At 37.6% G+C, this 16769-nt stretch overlaps 1 protein-coding gene and 1 pseudogene across 6 annotated transcripts in view; both read right to left on the bottom strand.

Annotated features, from left to right (window-relative positions):
• The window catches only part of YEATS2 (YEATS domain containing 2), a 100043-nt gene that overhangs the window by 49954 nt on the left and 33320 nt on the right, over window positions 1-16769 (bottom strand). For all 6 annotated transcript variants that reach the window (XR_009696960.1, XM_061166679.1, XM_061166682.1 and 3 more), the window contains 2 exons: window positions 14175-14336; window positions 2927-3038 (listed from right to left, as the gene is read on the bottom strand). Coding sequence is in view for 5 of the 6 variants with exons in the window: in XM_061166679.1 (XP_061022662.1) it covers window positions 2927-3038; window positions 14175-14336 (274 nt within the window). In the remaining variant the exon portion in view is untranslated. The remainder of the gene's footprint in view (window positions 1-2926; window positions 3039-14174; window positions 14337-16769) is intronic.
• On the bottom strand, window positions 7916-10405 carry LOC133073816 (large ribosomal subunit protein eL30-like; annotated as a pseudogene).

Genomic DNA, 16769 nt, shown 5'->3' with positions numbered 1-16769 from the left:
TGATCCCTGGGTCAGGAAGATTCCCTGGAGAAGGAAACGGCAATCCAGTATCCTTGCCTGGGATACACCATGGAAACAGAAGCCTGGAGGGCTACAATCCACGGGGTCACAAAAGAGTTGGACACGATTTAGCGACTAAACAACAACAACAAAGGCTTGCAAGAGGTAGATTTCAAGTTTGGCTGAGTTCCTTAGCATTCAACACAGAGATGACTAGTATTCATAATTTAAAAGGCAATACAGGGTAGATTTACAGTAGCCCCATGGAAGAGATCTGGAGTTTTAATGCTTAAACCTTCACCAATAGGGTGACTGTTATAAAGATAGGGGTAATTTTAAGGCTATATTCATTTTCATGTTCTCCAGAGCACAGAAATAACAGTCTCTCTGTAAACTGCACTGGCCTATATCTTATTTGTGGGACCTTGTTTTGCGAGAGACACTGACAAACAGAACTATTATCAAGATAGCAAGAGAACTGGAAAGCACAGTATATAACCAATGTTACAAGAACAGGTTTTGACTGGAGAAGGAATGATTTAAAGAGAGTTATGAAAGTTATCAATAAACATTTTTAGAATTCTTAATAAACGAAACAAAATCTTGTTCTGTCCTATTCCAGAAATCAAACAATGATAAATGAGATCAAGATTAGAAGAGGGGGGCAGGGGTCATGCAGTTTTAAGTAAATTTAGGAAAGAAGCTTCCAAAAGTTTATTTACTAAATGAATAAATAGAATGAGGAATTAATGTGCTCCGTGGTGATGACTAGGAGAGGTTTAGATGACTATCCAGGGATGCAGGATATGTGAATTCATCCCGGAAATTACAGAACTCTTAAGAGTCTTTAGTATGCAATATAATTATTACAGTATCAAATATAGATTGTTATATACTACAGAATCTCAGAATACAGATCACTGTGGACTTTAATAACCAAGAAAAGCTACACAGGAACTTAAAGAATGGAAAGAATCCACACCGGCATATGAGAAGGGAAGAGGATAAAAGACGACGTCAGAAAAGGCCCAAAGTATCTCTGGGACATGAACAGAGACTGATCTGACTGGAGCAGGATGTTCACACAGGAGATTAGTGTGAGATAATTTAGGGGAAGTATGTCAAGTCAAAATGTGAAGAGTCTCAAATAGCAGGCAGGGGAATCTAAACTTGAAAACAGATATTCAATCAAAGCTTCTCAGAAAGGAATATCATAAAGGCTCTCGTGTTTGAAGAATAATCTGACAGTGGTGTACAGAATGGACTGAGGGGAAGGGAGATAGACTGTAATTAAAAAGGCTAATCAGGAGACAGAGTAGACTAACAGCCAATAAGAGTGGGAAGGGTGAAGGACAGTCTTAAGAAAAATTATGAAGAAAGAGTCATGGTCTGCAAGTGAATAAATATTTAGAACACAGAGGGATGAAACAAAGACGGTTCTGAGAGTTAACAAAGAAACAGCAGGAAATATGATACTCCAGTATAAATAAAGATCAATGATTACAACAGAGGTGCTTAAGTTCTCAAGGCCAATCAATATATGATAAATAGTAAAACTGAGAAAAATCTGGTAACATTTTAAATACTGCTGTTTTAAAACTGTCTCATTCACCAGAAACTCTAAGTGATAAGGACAATACAGTGTGTATAAAAACTATGCAAACAATTCCCTTTATTTTAGGGAGCAGGCTGAGCCCAGTGCAATATAAGATGGCATGTGCGGTGCTTAAAATAAGTTAAGGGGAAAGCAAGATTATTTCAGACCTTCGTCTAAGTGGGAACATATCCTGCCCTACTAAACTAAGTGGCTAAATATTCTTTATTTGGTTTCAGTTCTTCACTGAGGTTGTAAGATGACCCTGTTTAACAGTAATCTCTAGAAAATAACTTAAACATGAAGTTTAGCAGTGCTGTTTACCAACAATGGAGGACAAATTTCAGGTGGTTTTAAGGTTGAAAAGGGTACATTTGTAGAACAAAGGGAACAAAAAGGGAATTTTGAAAATGTACTCAGATTCATCTGAAAGCAATTAATGGGAATAATGTGGTAAACCACAAAGTAAGGGTACATTGGAAGGAGTTCAATATTAGGATTATATCTTACAGACAGAAAATGTACATGAGACTACTACAGAGAGGGGCATAAGGGTATTTTACAAAAATGCTCTGTCTTCTAACTATGAACGCTAAATGCTTATTATATAAATTGGAAAAGAAACACACACATACAGAAAAAAGGGGCAGGAGAAATTGCCCACAAAGTCATTACTTCAATTACTCCAACTTTTTAGTATATTTGTGTTTTTTTCTATCTATTTAAAATCTTGGTTGACCTCATGCTATATATATAGTTTTATACTCTATGCTTTTCACTTACTATAATGGTAGTTTTCCCATGTATAGAAAACACTTTGTAAAATAGATTTATAATGGTTACACAATAAACCATGTGGATGTATCAGTTAAGGATTCCAAAAGTATTACAACCTTGCATAGGACTTTGTATTTTCTCAAATATGTTCACTTCTATCTTTATCCTTAGGAGATAAATAGGCAAGGATTATTATTTGTGCCTCTTTCTACAGAAAATTAAGATGTAAAAAAGTAAAATATAGATTAAAAAGGAGAAGATTTCATTTACTTATTAGCCTCAGGTAACATAGTCATAGTGAGCTCTGATCAGAGATTCAAGTCTTCTGATTATTCAACCAGCTCATCTTTTCAAAGAACATACAGTTTGTTGCAAAGTGACCCTTTCCTCAACATTTAGAGGACAAATGCTGCAGCAGTAAGCAGAACACACTCAAACAGATCTATCCTCCTCTCTGTGGTTAACTTCTCTCAGAAGGTCTAACCTACCACTTCAGGTGCAGGTGAAAAGAGACACTTCATTTCTGGGGAGGGATGCTTTGTTTTGTTACAATACCTTCAGATTATGTATGATATCTATCCGCTTGTTCTGGCTGTCCTTAAAGTGAACTTGAACTCTGACAGGAAACTCACCCCAGCCTCTTCTGGTCAAGTGAAAGGGAGGCTCTCTAGGGAAAAGCAGATATTAATGTATTAGTCCATGTTCACTCTCATTCTAGAAAAGGAAGTTTTCCCATAATGGGTAAGTTAGAACTTACATGTTTATGATGATTATTTATATTTCCTCACTTAATGCTAAATTAATATGCTGAATTTTGCTAAAATTCTAAACTATAAAAGAAAAAAATTCAACTAAAACCTACATTAAACTTTCAACCACTGAATACTTAGAGCTAAGACACTTACACCATATAATCCAGTGTCATTATTTTCAGACAGGGAACTAAGGTGATTTGACAGATGTCACAGTATTAACGCCAGAACCCTGGACTGTTACCTGACAGAGGCTGTGAGGGACACTCCTTACCCCTAAACACTCACTTATTCCTCCACTCTGGCAAAAACAAACCATATTCAATCCAAAGGTGACAAATTTATTTAAACTATCTACTAAGACGACTTAAAAAAATTGTATCTGACTTTACATAATTTTAGTGAATAAGGAGGAATGTGTGTGACTGCTAATCAGATGACAATTTTCAGTCAAAATGTAATTTGTGAAGGAAATAAAAAGGAAGAGTGATGAGAAAAAGACTGGTTTGCTGTTGATAATTGGTGTTGGGTATACGAGGATTCAATGTACTCTACTTTGTCTATGTCTGGAATTTTCCCAAATAAAAAGTTTAAAATGTAACTGAGACCCCCATGTACTTAAGAATAACATGGTTTAAGTTAATGGAGGAAAGAGAGAATGTTTTAAAGTGAAAATGTTCATTATGAATCACTGGCCTGGAATTACTATAATGAGAGAGGATGCCAAGACTGCAGGGAGAAAGGAACTTTCAGTGGGATGTGCTTTTGGAAAACTAAGGAGAGACGTGAATTCAGTAAGGGTAGAGGAAGTCTAAGAACACAACCTGAGAGGAGTCTAGGGACAGATATGAATCATCAGGCACAAGGCCAGAGGCTACCAGGAGAGGCCAAGGCAGGAAAAACCCCTGAGGGCGACAGCAGACTGGAAAGTAAGAGAAAGCAACAGTTGTATTACAAACTAGAAAAAAAAGAAAGCAAAGAAACAAGAGGGCCCTGGATGGAAGAAACCAGCTGAGATACCAAGGGAAGTAGCCATGATGTCAGCATAAATTCAGACAGAAAGAAAAGATAGTCAGCCAGTTCAGTCGCTCAGTCGTGTCCAACTCTCTGTGACCCCGTGAACCACAGCACTCCAGGCCTCCCTGTCCATCACCAACTCCCGGAGTCCACCCAAACCCATGTCCATCGATTCGGTGATGCCATTCAACCATCTCATCCTGTCATCCCCTTCTCCTCCTGCCCTCAATCTTTCCCAGCATCAGGGTTTTTTCAAATGAGTCAGCTCTTCACATCAGGTGGCCAAAGTATTGGACTTGCAGCTTCAACATCAGTCCTTCCAATGAACACCCAGGACTGATCTCCTTTAGGATGGACTGGTTGGATCTCCTTGCAGTCCAAGGAACTCTCAAGAGTCTTCTTCAACACCACAGTTCAAAAACATCAATTCTAAGGTGCTCAGCTTTCTTTATAGTCCAACTCTCAAATCCATACATGACCACTGGAAAAACCATAGTCTTGACTAGATGGACCTTTGTTGGCAAAGTAATGTCTCTGCTTTTTAATATGCTGTCGAGGGTGGTCATAACTTTCCTTCCAAGGAGTAAGTGTCTTTTAATTTCATGGCTGCAATCACTATCTGCAGTGATTTTGGAGCCCAAAAAAATAAAGTCAGCCACTGTTTCCACTGTTTGCCCATCTATTTGCCATGAAGTGATGGGACCGGACGCCATGATCTTAGTTTTCTGAATGTTGAGATTTAAGCCAACTTTTTCACTCTCCTCTTTCACTTTCATCAAGAGGCTCTTTAGTTCCTCTTCACTTTCTGCCATAAGGGTGGTGTCATCTGCATATCTGAGGTTATTGATATTACTCCCCGCAATCTTGATTCCAGCTTGTGCTTCCTGAGCCCAGCGTTTCTCATGATGTACTCTGCATGTAAGTTAAATAAGCAGGGTGACAATATATAGCCTTGACGTACTCCTTTTCCTATTCAGAAGCAGTCTGTTGTTCCATATCCAGTTCTAACTGTTGCTTCCTGACCTGCATACAGGCTTCTCAACAGGCAGGTCATTCAGGTATGACCTATCAAATCCCTTATGACTATACAGTGGAAGTGAGAAATAGATTTAAGGGACTAGATCTGATAGAGTGCCTGATGAACTATTGATGGAGGTTTGTGACATTGTACAGGAAGACAGGAATCAAGACCATCCCCAAGAAAAAGAAATACAAAAAAGCAAAATGGCTGTCTGAGGAGGCCTTAGAAATAGCTGTGAAAAGAAGGGAAGCAAAAAGCAAAGGATAAGGTAAGATATTCTCATTTGAATGCAGAGTTCCAAAGAATAGCAAGGAGAGATAAGAAAGCCTTTCTCAGCGACCAATGCAAAGAAATAGCAGAAAACAATAGAATGGGAAAGACTAGAGATCTCTTCAAGAAAATTAGAGATACCAAGGGAACATTTCATGCAAAGATGGGCTCAATAAAGGAAAGAAATGGTGGGGACCTAACAGAAGCAGAAGATATTAAGAAGAGGTGGCAAGAATACACAGAAGAACTGTACAAAAAGATCTTCACAACCCAGATGGTGTGATCACTCACGTAGAGCCAGACATCCTGGAATGTGAGGTCAAGTGGGCCTTAGAAAGCATCACTACGAACAAAGCTAGTGGAGGTGATGGAATTCCAGTTGAGCTATTTCAAATCCTGAAAGATGATGCTGTCAAAGTGCTGCATTCAATATGCCAGCAAATTTGGAAAACTCAGCAGTGGCCACCGGACTGGAAAAGGTCTGTTTTCATTCCAATCCCTAAGAAAGGCAATGCCAAAGAATGCTCCAACTACTGAACAATTGCACTCATCTCACACACTAGTAAAGTAATGCTTAAAATTCTCCAAGCCAGGCTTCAGTAATACGTGAACCGCGAACTTCCAGATGTTCAAGCTGGTTTTAGAAAAGGCAGAGGAACCAGAGATCAAATTGCCAACATCCACTGGATCATCGAAAAAGCAAGAGAGTTCCAGAAAAACATCTACTGCCGCTTTATTGACTATGCCAAAGCCTTTGACTGTGTGGATCACAATAAAAGACAGACATGGGATCAAATGAGAAGGTTGACTTGAGACAGCAGCCTGAAAAGGAATCCAAAGTCAGAGATACAGTGGGGCCTAGAAACATGGTGGACTTAAGAATAGTTAAAGAAAATTCTATAGATGACAGGTTTAGTCACTTAAACTCCAGTAAAGCTAAGTGAATGGCCTAAATTCATTTTGCAATATTCGTCAATCATACTGTTTGTATGCTGAACTTCTCTTACAAAGGATATAATAAATCACCAGTGCTCCACAATTTATAGGCTAAACTTTAGTGAATGGATATTCCTTCCAGACTGTAGGAAGACAGAAGACAGACAAACCAGGAAAAAGGAACAAGGATTTTAACAGAAAATTCCTCCTTAACCATATTTTTGGAAGGAAAAAAGGAATTTACCAACAGATGAGACATCAGCTACTGAATATTCTACTTTAAAAGACAGTTTGTGTTTCACACAAAAAAGTACTGCTTCCCTTGAAGAGAATTCTGTATTTCTAGATTCCTCACAGGGCTTTCCTGGTAGCACAGCTGGTAAAGAATTTGCCTGCAATGCAGGAGACCTTGGTTCAATTCCTGGGTCAGGAAAATCCCCTGGAGAAGGGACAGGCTACCCACTCCAGTATTCTTGGACTTCCCTGGCAGCTCACACAGTAAAGAATCCACCCGCAATGTGGGAGACCTGGGTTCGACCCCTGGGTTGGAAAGATCCTCTGGAGGAGGGCATGGCAACCCACTCCAGTATTCTGGCCTGGAGAATCCCCACGGACAGAGGAGTGTGGTGGGTCACAATCCATGAGGTCGCAAACAGCCGGACACGACTGAGCAACAAAGCCCAGCACAGATTCCTCATGGGGGGTGAAATGTATCAATAACCAAAAAGAAAAACTCACAGTATACTGGACCTTAAAAATGGCTTTCTTAAAAATACAGAATGAAGCATAACTCCTCGTCCAACTAATTAATTCAAATGGCCAACCAGTCTTTTAGGATCATTTCTAGTGTCCCAAAATCCACTAATGACACTTCCTATTACATTTCTTTTTTTTTTAATTTAAATAAGCTCTGGCCAATTTTTTAATTATTTAATTGGAGGCTAATTATTTTACAATATTGTACATGTGTCCCCCATTTCTTATCCATTTGTCTGCTGATGGGCATCTAGGTTGCTTCCATGTCCTGGCTATTATAAACAGTGCTGCGATGAACATTGGGGTGCACGTGTCTCTTTCAGATCTGGTTTCCTCAGTGTGTATGCCCAGGAGTGGGATTGCTGGGTCATATGGCAGTTCTATTTCCAGTTTTTTAAGGAATCTCCACACTGTTCTCCATAGTGGCTCTACTAGTTTGCATTTCCACCAACAGTGTAAGAGGGTTCCCTTTTCTCCGCACCCTCTCCAGCATTTATTGTTTGTAGATTTTTTGATAGCAGCCATTCTGACTAGCATGAGATGGTACCTCACTGTGGTTTTGATTTGCATTTCTCTGATAATGGGTCATGTTGAGCATCTTTTCATGCGTTTGTTAGCCATCTGCATGTCTTCTTTGGAGAAACGTCTGTTTAGTTCTTTGGCCCATTTTTTGATTGGGTCGTTTATTTTTCTGGTATTGAGCTGTATGAGCTGCTTGTATGTTTTTGAGATTAATTGTCAGTTGCTTCGTTTGCTATCATTTTCTCCCATTCTGAAAGCTGTTTTTTCACCTTGCTTATAGTTTCCTTCATTGTGCAAAAGCGTTTAATTAGGTCCCATTTGTTTTTGCCTTTATTTCCATTACTCTGGGAGGTGGGTCATAGAGGATCCTGCTGTGATTTATGTCAGAAGTGTTCTGCCTATGTTTTCCTCTAGGAGTTTTATAGTTTCTGGTCTTACGTTTAGATTTTTAGTTCATTTTGAGTTTATTTTTGTGCATGGTGTTAGAAAGTGTTCTAGTTTCATTCTTTTACAAGTGGTTGACCAGTTTCCCCAGCACCACTTGTTAAAGAGATTGTCTTTTCTCTGTTGTATATTCTTGCCTCCTTTGTCAAAGATAAGGTGTCCATAGATGTGTGGATTTATCTCTGGGCTTTCTATTTTGTTCCACTGACCTATAGTTCTGTCTTTGTGCCTGGCCAGTTTTATTAAAGAAAATTTGTACACAATTTACTTTTTACCAGTCTGTGCTGGCATGCTTCTAATGATATCAGAATCACCTGGATCAATGATAGCCAGTGTGCATACTCTGGAGTATTTTCCACATGCTGTGCCCAATTCAGTATTATTGCCACTGTGGTGATGGACACCAGTTTTGGCCAATCAGCGTAATACTCTAATTCAGATTTCCTCAAGGCCGGGCAGTTGTTGGTGAGGATGACCAGTTTTGTTTTGCCTTGTCTGATTATTTTCAGAGTCTGCTTGTAGCCCAGCACATACTTTCCACTTTTCTTAACCAGCTGGAGCCCAGAGTTGATTGACTCTAGTGACTCTGTCATTTTCTTTGCAGCCACCACCTTCTAGTCTTAGGTATAGGATGCCCCCAACCAAGAGCAGCTGCCAAGATGGCCAGGGAGCAAGAAAGGGCTTACATTTCTGAAGAGCTCGGTTATAAAAAATATTTCATTTTGCTCCTGCAAGTCATATGCTTTCTGCAATCACAAATAAATTCTTCCTCCATAGGACCTTGAAAAAAATCCAAAACATTCCACTAAGTTGTCCACCCTGAAGTGTAAACACATTCTGTTCCTTGTTAACAGCAGCAGCAGGAAATACTTCTATTATTTAGCATAATCCTACTACTGTTCTAAGCCCTTTATATCTATTAACTAATCTAATCTTTATAACCACAATATGAAATATCCTCTTTGAGACACAGCGAGGCTAAGTAACTAGCCGAAGGTCACACGGCAATTAAGTAGTGAATCTGATATTTAAACTCAAGGAACAGGCTCCAAAGTGCCCCCCCCCCCTTTTTTTAATGATACAATTTGAAGAGGCTCACTAGGACAGTCCTTTGGGGGCCTAGCCCATTGTAGTCTCTCACACACCAAGGCCAGGAATATTCTAACACTGGAACCATGTGTTCTCCATGTTTGCAATCCCTATATCAAGTCCTAAGCCTAGCATACATGTAGTGACTGTCTTGTGCCTAAAAACAAAGTTTACAGTCACAGCTTTTAGAAAGTTGGCTAAGGATGGCCACGGCAACTGAACTTAATGGAAAACAGATGGTTTGTAGGAGCAGAATCTACCCATGCTCTTCATCACGTAATGTGCTCTGACAAGGAGGTTCACAGTGCATGGGAAACTCACATGCACTTTGGTTCAGAGAGATTATCCTTAAGTTTCAAGTCAGCTGAAAAGATCTCACCTACTTATCACATTACTCTAGATACTTTGACACAAGAAACATCTTAAAAGTCTCGTAAGGAACACAGAGTTAAATTAAATCAAGGATACAGGTTAATGTTCTGTCGTACCTGAAGTTTAAAGTTCAGTTCTAAGAAGAATATTTTAAGAATACAGATAAACTGGAATGTGCCAGAGAATATAACCTGGAGGGCAGAGGAACACAAAGTCACATAAACAACTGAAACAAATGTGGATGTCTGGCTTGGAGAAAAACAGAAGAGACCTAACAGTGCTCTAAAAATATTTGAACAGCTATATGGAAAAGAGTTTATAATGATTCTATGTGATGTCACAAAATGTATGGAAGTGTACTGGTTAGCAGTTAAAGGAAGTTAGAACTCTCCTCAATATGATTCAGTTCAGTCGCTCAGTCATGTCTGACTCTTTGAAACCCCATGGACTGCAGCACGCCAGGCTTCCCTGTCCATCATCAATCCCAGGAGCTTGCTCAAACTCATGTCCATCAAGTCCGTGATTCCATCCAACCATCTCATCCTCTGTCATCCCCTTCTCCTTCCACCTTCAATCTTTCTCAGCATCAGGGTCTTTTCCAGTGAGTCAGTTCTTCGCGTCACGTGGCCAAAGTATTGGAGCTTCAGCATCAGTCTTTCCAATGAACACCCAGAACTGATCTCCTTTAGGATGGACTGGTTGGATCTCCTTGCAGTCCAAGGGACTTTCAAGAGTCTTCTCCAACACCACAGTTCAAAAGCATCAATTCTTAGGTGCTCAGCTTTCTTTATAGTCCTCAATATAATTAAAAACTTCCAAACAAACATAGCCACTTACAAATAGAAAGGCCCACATCATGAATTCAGAATTCACTCAACATGAAATGAACATTTACTACATGCCAGGCATGATTCTAAACTGCAGGGACATAAAGACAATTAAGAAAAAGTCCCAAACATCCAGAAGTTCTGAATCCAGTAAGGGAGATATACATGTAAATTAGTAACTGTAATAACAAATTTATATACATTAGTTGCTATGAAAACAGAGGTATGGTTGATCATTAACAAACTGTTTCTCTAGAAACACACAAGCAAGGTTCTCTTTTAAAATACTATTTAAAAATCATAGTATTGTACTTAACAAAATGTACAGTAAAGTATGCTCTTGGGAAAGGTATGTGGTAATAGTGTAATTCACAAGCTGTGAAAAACTGGTCAGATATATCACCACAGCTAATTATGGAATATTGTCAGCGGCATGAATCAAAAAGAAAATGTGAAACCTCATAAATTTCACAAAACAAAGTTCATTTATGATTAACAGAAGATACTCTAGAAGTAAAAGATAAAAGAGAAATTTGACAAGGAGCTATGGCATGATCTCTCCCCTGGATTTCCTCAGACTTAAAATACAATCTGACAAATGTGACCTTTACCTGCAGATTAGTTTAGATTTCTTAGTAAATACAATTTCATATATTATTGCATGATACTTTTCTACAACCTAAAGGAAGCCATGTGTTTCACAAAGTCTAATTCTTGGGATGAGAAATGAGAAATAACATGGGCACTGATTTGGATCATTAAGTATTAGGGTTTTACATAATGAGCTTTTAACCCCATTTTTAGTAAATCAGATGTTTATCATCAATAAAAAATATGATTAATACATTTTAACTGATTCACATGTTTTATATTAAATAAAATGCTTTCCTAAAACAGTGTTGTTGCTGCTGCTGTTTTACTGTATAAGGGAATTTCTTGCCTGGACATTAAGACATGTTTTTTATATTAATATTTATATCTTTATAGACAAAGTGCTTTTTAAACTCACCTACTATTCCTTAACAAAATCACTAAAATATCTGTATTAAACAATGGGCTAATTTGGAGTCAGGATATCTAAACTCAGAAAAGATTGTTAATCTTAAGTTATCTTAAAGTACAAAATATTGTTAGCATTCCAAGAATTCAAGTAAATAATTATTTACTCATATTTTAACCCCTGTAAGAAAGTAGGGTAAAGAAGGAATCATTGAGAAAGTTAATTTCTGAGTTATGTCTTAAAGGATAAACGGCGGATCTTAAGAAAGATAGCTACACTGTGTACATGTATATAGACATAAGCATATGTATGTTTGTATAAGCAAAGAAGACAGACAATAGGAAGATGGTATTCCTAGCAAAGAAAACAAATCTAGGGCACCAGTGGAATTCTAGGTGAGGCTAAATGAGCTGTACTGGGTATTTCTAAAAGGTTTCATAAATCAGGTATAGACTGAAACAAAATCACAAACAAGGTCTTTTCAACTCTAATGTCTGAGAGCCTATGAATGTAATTGCTTTTATCAATCTGTACCATTAGAATAAAACAGAATAGCAACACTTTCCCAAGGTTCTATCAAATGAAATATGTTAAGAAAATACAGGAAGTAAAAGAAAAAAACCTTGTTTGCACTGGAAAACTCTTACACTGATTCATTCTCTTGGGTAGACAAGATAGAAAGATTCAATATCATAAAAAGTGTGAAAATTAATCATTAATTCAATGTGATTTCAATCCATAAATCAACACTTAGATTCTAAAGTAATCTGGAACAACATATGTACTCAAGAATGACCAAGACAAAAATTGTAAAATAATAATAATAATCAGGGGAACTGCTACTGCTGCTGCTAAGTCGCTTCCATCGTGTCCGACTCTGTGCGACCCCATAGACGGCAGCCCACCAGGCTCCCTGGTCCCTGGGACTCTCCAGGCAAGAACACTGGAGTGGGTTGCCAGTTCCTTCTCCAATGCGTGAAAGTGAAAAGTGAAAGTGAAGTCGCTCAGTCGTGTGCGACTCTTAGCGACCCCATGGACTGGAGCCCACCAGGCTCCTCCATCCATGGGATTTTCCAGGCAAGAGTACTGGAGTGGGGTGCCATTGCCTTCTCTGCAGGGGAACATACTCTACCTAAGATCAGCATATTCTATTAAGCAAAACAATCAAAATAGTATAGTATTAGTACAGAAGTCAAAATTATTAACAAAATCTAGCATCGGATCCATGTTTTTTTGAGAACTGAATGCATATGAAAGGACAGATCAGCTAATAATTGATACATACCTAAAGATCCATATGAAGATAAATGTTCTGTACTAGCTACAAAAATCTCATTTCTAAGTATTAGACTTTTTGACCAACAACGCCTATCTTCCAGCTCCATTTCTAATCTATTTATTAGAAATAGATTTATTTTTTGACCCCCCATAGAGATTTTCATTTCTTGTCCACACCAGTTTTCCTACCCATTACTGCTATTATGTAATCTCCCAAGGTAATCTCCTTCTCTCCTTACTCAGCTTAGATTCCATGGTCTATCACTGCTGCTGCTGCTGCTGATCACTTCAGTCATGTCCGACCCTGTGCGACCCCACAGATGGCAGCCCACCAGGCTCCCCCGTCCCTGGGATTCTCCAGGCAAGAACACTGGAGTAGGTTGCCATTTCCTTCTCCAGGTCTATCACTACCATAATCTTATTATTAAAGCAAGGAAATCGATGAACTGGGAGACCAAGGTTTTGGGAGACTTGTCTATCTGCATGTCAAAGTCCTTACAAGTGATGGCAAGAGTACTGGTAGAGAGACTCTCAGCACACTAGGTGCTAAAACTGTTTTGAAAGAGGAATGACTAGGAAATCAGTAAATGATCCCAAAAAGAAGAAGCAGCAGATCTTACGAAATTTCAAAGGAGAAGGAGTTTTTAGAGAAAAGAAGGGGAAATTCACTGATCTGGAAGCCACAAATACGCACAAGACAGACAAGCACCCACCTCTAGAACCAATGGTATACACGGTGTGTGAGAGGAAAAAAAAAAAAACAGTTGCCACTTCAAAGTTTTCTCAGGAGAAGCAGTGTTCTCAGGAATTAGGTTTTAGTTAAGAGTCAGGAGTGCTCTAAAGGAATGTTCTGAAGAAAGCTGAAGATACAGGAGATTTCACTGATAATAAACCATAACCACTTCTACAATACAGTCATATAGTGAACATGCATGTGATAGGTAACATCACATAAAGATGTGAACAATACACCTAATGAAACAAATTTTATAAAAGTGTATATATATAATGTGTGTGTGTGTGTGTATATATATAAAAATAATTCCATCTTTGTGAAATAATCACAATAAAAAATTTCAACAGCTATGCTAGATTAAAAACAGAAAAAAATATCATTAAAGGTTACTTCTGAGAGGGTGAGATCATGGGGAACTTACAACATTAAGTATTTCTATAAAGTCAGAATCCTTTATTAAATTCTAATATATTCTGATAATCATAAAAAGAGTAACATTTTTATAATCTATATCTATATAAACAAGTTATTTCCAGAGGAGAGCAGAATAAGCTGGTATAATTCATATGGTAACAACCTGACAGGCACGGATGGTACCTGTTTGGTGAGACAGAAATCTGCAATAAAGAACCACAGCTAAAATTATATTGTGACTAAAAGCCAAAGCTGAATAAATTATTAATAATACAAGAATTTCAAAGGTGTGTTCTTAAGTTAAATTACTTTCCTTTCACTTCAGTAATTCTGTACTTCTCAGGTTTAAAAACTCAATTTAGCGCTCACCTAACTTCCACAAGGTCATTTGGTTTATAGCTGGGATGAAGAAAGAACCAAACTTTCTTGACAAAATGATTAATACTGGGTTCTCTACGAGAGCCTCGGACATATACCATCCACTTGTGGGTTGACTGGTCGTTTTCTTCTCTCTTATCAGGAGGTATATACCTAGAGTAGGGAGAAAAAAAACGACTTGAAATCTTTGTTCTAACAAACCAATTAACTACTACTTAAAACAAGATTAAAAATCAATTACAAGAAGAAAATGGGAAAATTTACACATACATAAAGAGTAAACAACGTACTACTTACCAATCAATAGGTGAAAAAAGAAATCAAAAGAGAAATAAAAGAATACCTGGAGACATCTGAAAATGGAAATAGAGCATACCAAAACTTAAGTGATGCAGCAAAAACGGTTCTAAGAAGGAAGCTTATAGTGATAAATGCCTACATAAAGAAAAAAGGATCTCAAATTAACAACCTAACTTTATACCCTAAGGAACTAGAAAGAGAAAAACAAATTAAACCCTAAGTCAGGAAAAGGAAAGAAATAACAAAGATCAGAGTGGAAATAAAGACTAAAAACACAATTAGAAAAGTCAAAGAAGGAAGAGTTGGTTTTTCGACAAGATAAAATAGACAAATATCTTTACATAGACTTACCAAGAAAGAGGGACTCAAACAAATAAAATTATAAATGAAAGAGATGTTACAACTGATACCACACAAATACAAAGGATCATAAAAGACTAAGAACACTTACACATCAACAAACTGGACAACTTAGCAGTAATGAATAAAACCTAGAAATAAGAGACCCTACCCAGACTGAATGGTGAAAAAACAGAAATCTGAACAGAACAGTTACTGGTAAGGAGATTGAATCAGCAAACAAAAACCTCCCAACAAAGTACATTCCAGGACCAGTGGTTTAACGGGTGAATTCTACCATACAGATAAAGAATTCATTCCAATCTTCAATCTCTTCCAAAAAACGATCTCATTTTATGAACCCAAATTACCAATAACAGAGCGAAATGAGGATACTACAAGAAAAGAAAATTACAAGCCAGTATTCCTGATAAAGGGCTTCCCAGGTGGCTCAGTGGTAAAGAATCTGCCTGCCAATGCAAGAGATGCTGGTTCAATCCCTGGGTTGGGAAGATCTCCTAGAGGAGAAAATGGCAACCCACACCAGTATTCTTGCCTGGGAAATCCCATGGACAGTGTAGCCTGGCAGGCTACAGTCCATGGGGTCACAAGAGAGTCATACAGGACTGAGTGACTAAACAACAATCCTTGACAAAAGTAAATGCAAAATTCTTCAACAAAACATTAGCAAACAGAATTCAACAGTACATTAAAAGTATCATACAACATGAGCAAGTGAGATTTATTCCAGGCATACAGGATGGTTTGACATCTAAAATCAATGCAACACACCACATTAATGAAATGAAGGCTAAAAATTATATAATCATCTCAAAAGATGCAGCAAAAGCATTTGACAAAATTCAGTACCTATTCATAATAAAAATTCTCAACAAACTGCATATAGAGGAAGCATTTCTCAAAATAATAAAGGCCACACATGACAAGCCCACAGCTAAGATCATACTCAATGGTGAAAGCCAGAAGATTTTCCTCTAAGATCATGAACAAGACAAGGATGTCCACTATTGCCATTTTTATTCAACACAGTACTATAAGTCCTAGCCAGAGCAATCAGACACACACACAAAAAAGAAAAGGCACCCAAACTGAAAAGGAAGAAGTAAAATTGTCTCTGCACAAAACATAATATCATACATAGAAAAACCTAAAGACTCCATCACAAAACTATTAAATGAATTCAGTAGAGTTGCAGGATATAAAATCAACATTTAAAAATCAGTTGTTTCTATATACTGACAACAAACTACCAGAAAGAGAAATTGACAATAATTTCATTTACAACAGCATCAAATACAATAAAACACTTAGCAATATAAGCAAAGAGGTAAAAGACCTATACACTGAAAACTGTAAGACACTATCAACTATACTTCAATAAACAAAAATAAAACTAAAAATCTATAAAACACTGATGAGAGAAACTGAAGAAGGCACAGATATTCTGTGCTCAAGAACTGGAAAAACAGTTAAAATTTTCATACTACAATGCAATCTCTATCAAAATTCCAATGGCATTTTTTACAAATAGAAAAACAATCCTAAAATCTACGTGCAACCAGAAAAGATTCTGAATAGCCAAATCAATCATGAGAAGGAAGATAAAAGCTGAAGGCTTTTTTTCCTGGCTTCAAACTATATTACAAAGCTACAATAATCAAAACGGTGTTGCACTGGAATAAAAACACAAACCAATAGCACAAAAGAGAGAGACAAGAAATAAACTCACAGTTACTGATCATTAATTTCCAACGAGGAAGCTAATATATACAATGAGGGAAAGGATAGTTTCAATAAATGGTGCTGGGAAAACTGAAAAGCCACATGCAAAAGAATGTACTGAACCTCTATCCACACCATACACAAAATCAACTCAAAATGGATTCACAAGTTAAATTTAAGACCTAAAACCATAAAACTGGAAGA

This window comes from Dama dama, chromosome 19, assembly GCF_033118175.1.
Source record: "Dama dama isolate Ldn47 chromosome 19, ASM3311817v1, whole genome shotgun sequence".
Lineage (NCBI taxonomy): Eukaryota > Metazoa > Chordata > Mammalia > Artiodactyla > Cervidae > Dama > Dama dama.
The sequence above is the reverse complement of the archived record's forward strand: the minus strand, read 5'-3'. Positions and strand labels throughout refer to the sequence as shown.